Genomic DNA, 8,405 nt, shown 5'->3' with positions numbered 1-8,405 from the left:
GTAATATGTTGTTGTGTTATGTAAATGTTTAAAGAACGAACTTGGAAATAACAGATTTTATTACCTTGTTTTCACTGTTGTTGAATTTTCATCGGAAATAATTTTGTACCTTACTTACTTAGGTAATTTATGTAAGGTGATTAAATCGGAGGCTCCGTTTGCCACGGTTGTGGTGTCCCTTGCCGTCGGCCCCTCGATCTGAGTCTGAGAAAGCAAAGCCAAGCAGTGCTAGTGCCTGGTATTATTATTAATGTTATTATTATTATTTTTTTAATATTACTACTGCTTTTTTAATGTTAAAAAAGTACACTACTGGTGAGCAAATTAGCTGTGAGTAGATTTATATGTATCTTTGGGTTTCTCACTTGTCTTCCGCTTTTGGTCATCTTCACAAGAAGAGAAGGGTTGTAATAGGATTTGATTCAATTCGATCTGAATCGGTGGGATCGATTCAATCAATCGAATCGAATCGACTTAGTCGATGGCTTCAAATCAAGCGGGAGGAGGAGGAGTCACGGGCGGTGGAGGCAGTGGAGGGTTTGACATGAACAAGCTATTGAAACCAAGTTCAAATCCAATGAATATGATTCCAAACTCAACAAATCTAACGACGTCACCGTCATTTCCGAGTCCATCTTCGGTTTCATCACCGTCTCCGTATTTAACACCGTCTTCGTCTTATCCTCCACCAACTGGTCCATATCCACCTTACCACTATTATCCATCACCACCGCCACCTCAGCACCAACTCTTCCAACAACAGCAGCAGCAGCAACAACAAAACAGACCTCAAATCTTATACCCTCAACAAATTCCACAGCCCCCTTCCCCTTCCCATAACCCTAACCCTAATTCCACTTCTTCTTCTTCTTCTGGTAACAACCTTCTTATGGCCTTCTTCGCCAATCAACATCAACATCAGCCTCCTAGTCCTACTCTCCCTCCACCGTCCGATTCGACGGTTGTGATTCCTTCCGCTCCGCCTGTTAGATTGCGCAGCAGTAAGGTTCCCAAAGGAAGGCATTTGATTGGGAATCATTCGGTTTATGACATTGATGTCAGACTGGACGGGGAAGTTCAGCCGCAACTTGAAGTTACTCCTATTACTAAGTATATATCGGATCCTGGCCTTGTTCTTGGCCGTCAGATTGCTGTTAATAGGAATTACATTTGCTATGGTCTCAAGCTTGGTAACATTCGCATTCTTAATATCATTACTGCTCTGAGATCTTTGCTTCGTGGCCACACTCAGGTACTTCACCAACATATCTTTCTTCCACTTTCCTTTTCTCTTTTTATGTTTCTCATTTCGGTAATTGCAATTGTTTATGTACATAGAGAGTAACAGATATGGCTTTCTTTGCCGAGGATGTTCATCTTTTGGCTAGGTATCTCTTTACAATTCCATTATCAGTCTTTCTTTTGCTGTCACTTTTTCCTTGCTTAGTTTATAAATTGCAATAATTTACTTTCTCTGTTGTGCAGTGCAAGTGTTGATGGACGCTTTTTTATATGGAACATTACCGAAGGCCCTGACGAGGAAGATAAGCCTCAAATTTTGGGTAAAATTGTTGTTGCCATTCAGATACTTGCAGACGGGGATTCAGTCCATCCAAGAGTCTGTTGGCATCCTCACAAACAAGTAATAATACAACTTCATGTTTGTTTATTATTGAAGATCCCTCTTTCTTGCATGATTTTCGATTGCATTGTTTTCCTGTAATTGTAATTGTTTCTATGGAATTGGTTTGCAGGAAATTTTGATGTTGGCGATTGGAAATCGGATCCTTAAGATTGATAGCAATAGAGTTGGGAAAGGCGAACGGTTTTCAGCTGAGGAACCTCTTAAATGTCCTGTTGATGAACTGATTAATGGGGTTCAGCTTGTTGGTAAACATGATGGTGAAATTACGGAGCTGTCAATGTGCCAATGGCTGACTACCCGTTTAGCTTCAGCTTCATTAGATGGCACGGTGTGTTTTTTTTCTTTTTTCCCCCCCTCATATTTCTTACTGGCTTTAGGGTCATTTATGTTATGTTCTTCTTGAGATGGCTGCTTGTCTATATAAGAATAGAAACTTTTTTGTCTTCAAAGTGGGAGCTCGTCCTTGTGAGATTAACAAATATGTTTGATAATGTTACACCAACTAGGATGCATGGTGGTCATTATTCCTTTACGACAGCTTATCTATAGATAGCCTTGAAAGAGGGGGGAAAAAGCAATCTATTGTATCAGTAATTTTCCATGGAAGTGTGAAATTCAGTATTTTTTTCTCTCCTCTTTCTGGCTCTTGGCCCCGTCGAGGTGGCTGTTTCTATCATTGAACCATGGATTGTAAAAATCAAGACACACATCCTTTGTAGTTACTCTAATGTATATGCACTAATCAATTTATTTGATTTTTCTTTTCATACTTTCACTCATCAAATATTCGTATTTTGTAACAGGTGAAGATTTGGGATGACCGTAAGTCTACACCACTTGCTGTGTTGAGACCATATGATGGCCATCCTGTTAATTCTGTAACATTTTTGATTGGTCCTCATCCACAGCACATTGTGCTTATCACAGGGGTAGGTTCTTATTTTTAATTATTTAGAAAACATTTTGCAGAATCATTCTAAAATTCAATGGTGACTAGTGTGTATTATTATGCAACTAGGCCAGCCTTATACTTTTGGTCTAGTGGGCAGGATGTTAACATGTGTGCAATAATCTACCAGCGATGATTATGCAATTTCATATTTGTTGTCCCGATTTTGTTGGGATTTATGCTTAGTTGATTTTTGTAATATATAGGGTCCCTTGAATCGGGAACTGAAGATATGGGCCTCTGCTGAGGAGGAGGGCTGGTTGTTGCCTAGTGATATCGAATCATGGAAGTGCACTCAGACTTTGGAGCTGAAGAGTTCTGCCGAACTCAGGCTTGAGGATGCTTTCTTCAATCAAGTTGTTGCGCTTAACCGCGCAGGCCTGTTTCTGCTAGCAAATGCCAAGAAGAATGCTATCTATGCCATACACATGGATTACGGACCTAATCCCGCCTCAACTCGCATGGATTACATAGCTGAATTTACGGTTACAATGCCTATATTGAGTCTTACTGGTACTACAACCGATGCTTCCCCAGATGGAGAACACATTGTACAGATTTACTGTGTTCAAACACAGGCTATTCAGCAGTATGCATTGGACTTGTCTCAGTGCCTGCCCCCACCTTTAGAGAATGCAGAGTTGGAGAAAACAGACTCCAATGCTACCCGTGCTTTTGATGTTGCTAATCCTGATGGTTCTGCCAGTTTGGAATCATCTCACGGGACTAAATCTGCCGATGTCGGTACTACTTCTTTGGTGGCCCCTATACTTTCTAGCAGCACTGAAAGTGTCCCCATAGCGAGCCGTCCTGAAGGTTTACCTTCTTCTGAGGTTTCTAGTTTGTCAGAAAATGCTTCGGGGGCAGAGACTAAGCCAAGTGCTCTGCCATCTGGTAATGCTGAAAATATCCACTCAGCATCTCCTCCTCTTCCTTTGAGTCCTAGATTATCTCGTAAATCATCTGGTTATAGAAGTCCATCGAACGGTTTTGAGCCATCTGCACAACCCAATGAACATGGTGGTGAGCAGGCAGTAACTGATTATTTAGTTGACCGTAGAACAAATACTTCCAAAGAAAAAATGGCTGATGTGACTTCCTCAGGTGACAATTTGTGGAAGGGTGATAGAAATAGTGCGCAAAATGACATTTCTATGGTTCCTGATCCTCCTGTAGTGTTTAAACACCCTACCCATCTCGTGACTCCATCAGAAATTTTATCTACTGCTGCTTCATCATCTGAGAATTCTCAGTTTAGTCAGCGCATGAATGTTGGAGAGGCAAAGGTTCAAGATGCAGTTGTCAACAATGATGCAGAAGGTGTTGAGGTAGAGGTTAAAGTTGTTGGTGAGACAGGTGGTCCGAAAAACGAATTTAATTCTAGGGAATCCCATGCTACTGTTACGGAGAAGAAGGAGAAATCCTTTTATTCTCAGGCCTCAGATCTTGGCATTCAGATGGCTAGAGATTGTTGTATGGGAACATATAATGTGGATGGAATTCGACAGGCTAGTGATGTTGAAGCACAAGTTAGACCTTCTAACAACGGAGAGGTTGAAGAGCAAGACATGTCAAAAGATACACCTGCAAAGGTTGGTGCATCAGAAGCTTCCATGGTGATTCCGCAATCCCCTTCCCCAGCTGCCAAAGGTAGAAAACAGAAGGGAAAAAATTCTCAAATATCTGGTACATCTTCACCATCCCCTAGTCCTTATAACTCCGCAGATTCCTCCAATGAACCAGCTTGCATTTCAGGTGCCCCATCCACTGATGCTACTATGTCTCAGTTATTGGCTATGCAAGACATGCTCAACCAGGTGATTTTATTGAATTTTTCATTTTCTTTCCCTCGTACTACTTTTTTGTGAGGATTTTTTTCCTGTATCTGACCTCCTTCCTAGGGTTTCTTTCCCCTCCCCCTCCTCTTACCCCCCACCCCCCCCCTCCCTTCTTCGGTGTCATGATGACCTGTTTCAGTTTTTAATGGATTTTTGTCTTTATATATTTATATGTTATTCAATTTTAGCAGAATCTTAATTTTATAACCATGGTTATCATTCAATGATCTCACCTTTTATTCAGAAAATAACTGCAATACACAAAGGGGAAAAAAATGCTGAAAGTAAAAGTCTCCTCAACCCGCGTTTTCTTTTCCTTTCAGATTACATGTTAATTTTGGATGTCCCACATATGGGTGTATTTTGTTGGTGGGTTGTTGTACTCTGAGACTAATGACTTTGTTTTATCTTCAGATGATGAGCACGCAAAAAGAAATCCAGAAACAGATGAATTCAGTCGTGTCTGCCCCAGTTAATAAAGAAGGCAAACGACTGGAGGCATCATTGGGTCGGAGCATTGAGAAAGTTGTTAAGGCTAACTCAGATGCCTTGTGGGCTCGTTTCCAAGAAGAAAATGCTAAACATGAGAAGTTAGAACGAGACCGCATGCAGCAGATAACGAACTTAATCACCAACACTATAAATAAGGACTTGCCTGCTATACTTGAGAAAACCTTAAAGAAGGAAATAGCAGCTGTTGGACCAGCTGTAGCTCGTGCAATATCTCCAACTTTGGAAAAAAACATATCTTCAGCTATTATGGAGTCATTCCAGGTAAGAAAAAATGTCGAGTCTCAGGGTGTATTTGGCTATTTGCTTTGAATTGATGGGCTTTGTTTATATTAATTTTCTTAGACAGTCGCACCATAATGAATTGGGTCTTAGGATGTGCATAATAGTCTTTGCAAATGAAAGAAATTAGTGGAATGAATGTCATATTCTTAATTGGCTGCAGAAAGGAGTGGGTGAAAAAGCAGTGAGTCAACTAGAGAAATCAGTTAGCTCAAAACTGGAAACTACCGTGGCCAGGCAAATACAAGCACAGTTTCAAACTTCGGGCAAGCAAGCTCTTCAGGTAATTTTAGGTTTCAATTGATTGGATGTTAAAGTACTTGTATCAATTACTGTTTCCTTCACTGAACCTCGCAGTTGATCTTTGTTGGTCTGACTTCACAAATGTATCCCACCTAGATATTTAAAATATTTAAAAAACAAAAGGGATGTCAGCAACAGTGAAGTTCAACTTAAATACTTAATTTGTTCATGACACACAAGATGGTTACTCGAATGGTTCTTTGGAGTTACAAGTCTGTAACACAACCTCGCATCAACTGTGCACAATTATTAAATGTGAAATGTGATATCTTTAGGGTCAGATATGACTGAGAAAATCCTAATGCTATGGATAGAATGGATCATTGTGTTACTAATCTTTCTGTTGTGTTTTCTTGAGTACATCCCCATCTGGCCAGAGTTTTGGAGACCTAGTTTGCTTTCCTATCATTGATTTGGTGCCAAATTATGAATAGAATTGATCTCTCAGCAGGCCTCTCCCTCTCTCTCTCTCTGTGGTGGGATTTTCTGCCTGTGTGCTTTTCAATATTGATATTAAACAGTGTAACTTGTATTTGCAGGATGCATTGCGGTCTAATTTGGAAACTTCAATTATTCCAGCATTTGAGATGTCATGCAAAGCAATGTTTGAGCAAATCGATTCTACATTTCAGAAGGGCCTTATCAAACATACAACTGCTATTCAGCAGCAGTTTGAAACTGCACATTCTCCGATGGCCATTGCTTTGAGGGTATGTGAGTATTCTGATATATTTGCTAGGGAGTAGATCACATGCAATCTATGTTTCTTGTTACTTATCTATTGTTATTTGCGCATCTTTTCTTTACTTCATTTAATAGAATATTCACATGTTAGCTCTAAATTCATTTGAATTAATTGATGAATCTATGCGCCTTCCCGAAATTGTTTGATTATTTTATGTTATCCTATGTTACAAGGACTTTTTAAAATTTAAAAGATGTATGGGATTCGTTGATTTGGATATTGTAAAAGTGCTTGAAAGCCTCCTCTTCTCTATGTGCTTCCATGTCCGTTGAAAAATTGTATTATGTTGGCTTGTGGAGAGCTGATATCAGAATTTGTCTTACTTATTTGATGAATGCGTAGGCTTGGCCACCTCAACACTATTTTCATACATGCTGTTGCATGATTACTCTTATTATCGTGGATACAGAAGCCATTAGGCATATATAACTTCTTGGTTTTCAGACTGTCATAGTCTGTTAAACTTAGGGGAGAAGAAAGGGTGTCTTTAGCTATGATCTCTACTTAGATCTGATTGAGAATCCTATTGGCATACCAAAATTCTATTCTAGCTCAAGTATCTTGTCGCCTCTAACAGAACTTTTGTGCTCATTGTTGGTCTATTTAAATAATTTGTCGTTGTTTGCTGCTATAATTACATAGGACCATATTCTTTTTTGCATGCAACATGACATATCTGCATATGCAGGATGCAATTAATTCAGCAACGTCAATTACTCAGACCTTAAGTGGAGAATTGGCTGATGGGCAGCGTAAGCTCTTAGCCATGGCAGCAGCAGGAGCTAACACTAAAACAGGAACTTCCTTGGTCACTCAGTCAAGTAATGGACCATTAGCTGGTCTTCATGAGATGGTATGCACCTTTTTGACTATTTTTAATGTTTAAAATATGATCTAGCATGTAAAAACACTTTGTTAGTAAAAAGATAATTATTTTTATTTTTCATTGGAGTAATAATTGGAAGGATATTCTTTTTTAAAAATTTCTAAGCGGTTTTATTATTATTATTATTTTCATAAAACAGGTTGAGGCACCTTTGGATCCAACAAAAGAACTGTCTAGGTTGATAGCTGAACGCAAATATGAGGAGGCATTCACAGGAGCACTGCACAGAAGTGATGTGTCAATTGTATCCTGGTTATGCTCCCAGGTATACATCTTCTCCCTCTCTTTTTTTTTTTGTGGTGGGGGGGGGGGGGGGTGTGTGGGTGTTTAGGCATACAGAAGTGAGGAATATATGTAACTGTAGTTTCTGGTCCTAGCCAGGATGCTAACTTGACTAATTCTTTGTATTGGCATTGTAATTGAAGTCATTCAGTAATCCACAGTTAATTTCTTTTGTCTTATCATATGTATGGTTAAAGGATTATTTTCCTTGTATGCATATTCTCTACTTGCTCAAGAATCTTAGATGGAGTTGTGTGAAATTGACAATTTATTCTGCGCTTGCTTCACCAGGTTGATCTACCTGGAATTTTGTCAACGGTACCACTCCCTCTAAGTCAAGGAGTTCTGCTGGCCCTTCTTCAGCAATTGGCTTGTGATATCAGCAAGGAAACACCGAGAAAGCTAGCGTGGATGACAGATGTTGCAGTAGCCATAAACCCTGCAGATCCGATGATATCAATGCACGTGCGACCAATCTTTGAGCAGGTGTATCAGATACTGGGGCATCAACGAAACCTACCCAGTACCTCTGCTTCAGAAGCAAATAGCATCCGGCTTCTTATGCATGTCATAAACTCCGTGTTGATGAGCTGTAAATGATTCTTCCCTCTCACCCCAATGTTTTGTGCAAAAATTTGTAAGTGGAAGTTTTCAGCTTGTATAGAAATCTAGGAAGTTACAGGGAAGGACAAATATGGATTTTTCGATGAATTTGGTTGGTACTGTTAAGATTTGTGTGAAATAGTTAAAAAGCTATTTTATTTATGCCTCAATGGATCGCTTTAGTTATCACGCACTTATCGTTCCTTTATGTATTATGCACATGCCTGGTAAATTCCATGTGGATGATGTGGGAAGGATGGCTTTTCAAACCTGAGTAACTTAGTGCTGTTAATTTTATAGGGCAATCAGTTTGAATAGCTTGTGCGATAAGAAGTGAAAATTCATACATCTATAGATCCATG

General features: G+C 39.5%; 1 protein-coding gene across 2 annotated transcripts; it reads left to right on the top strand.

Annotated features, from left to right (window-relative positions):
* The first annotated feature begins 71 nt into the window (after positions 1-71).
* Positions 72-8,236, top strand: LOC18051707 (enhancer of mRNA-decapping protein 4). Of its 2 annotated transcripts, none has more exons than XM_024191962.1 (13): positions 72-238; positions 399-1,252; positions 1,339-1,388; positions 1,486-1,642; positions 1,755-1,973; positions 2,449-2,574; positions 2,801-4,411; positions 4,847-5,206; positions 5,388-5,507; positions 6,067-6,237; positions 6,961-7,125; positions 7,298-7,423; positions 7,732-8,236. In XM_024191962.1, the coding sequence occupies exons 2-13, from the start codon at positions 482-484 to the stop codon at positions 8,038-8,040; spliced, it is 4,185 nt and encodes a 1,394-aa protein (XP_024047730.1). In that variant the 5' UTR covers positions 72-238; positions 399-481; the 3' UTR covers positions 8,041-8,236. The 2 variants fall into 2 exon arrangements, with proteins under 2 accessions (XP_024047730.1, XP_024047731.1); XM_024191963.1 differs by lacking the exon at positions 72-238 and having other exon boundaries at positions 275-1,252; positions 2,801-4,244; positions 4,350-4,411.
* The last annotated feature ends 169 nt before the right edge of the window (positions 8,237-8,405 follow it).

This window comes from Citrus clementina, unplaced genomic scaffold (assembly GCF_000493195.1).
Source record: "Citrus clementina cultivar Clemenules unplaced genomic scaffold, Citrus_clementina_v1.0 scaffold_2, whole genome shotgun sequence".
Lineage (NCBI taxonomy): Eukaryota > Viridiplantae > Streptophyta > Magnoliopsida > Sapindales > Rutaceae > Citrus > Citrus x clementina.
Note: the sequence above shows the minus strand (reverse complement) of the source record. Positions and strands in the feature narration are given on the sequence as shown.

Bases quoted from the DNA above. Each gene is read 5' to 3' on its own strand.
- LOC18051707 (XM_024191962.1), top strand. From the start codon at position 482: ATGGCTTCAAATCAAGCGGGAGGAGGAGGAGTCACGGGCGGTGGAGGC. The intron at 2,575-2,800 runs GTAGGTTCTTAT...TGTAATATATAG, and splicing joins ACATTGTGCTTATCACAGGG to GGTCCCTTGAATCGGGAACT. The intron at 4,412-4,846 runs GTGATTTTATTG...TTTTATCTTCAG, and splicing joins TGCAAGACATGCTCAACCAG to ATGATGAGCACGCAAAAAGA.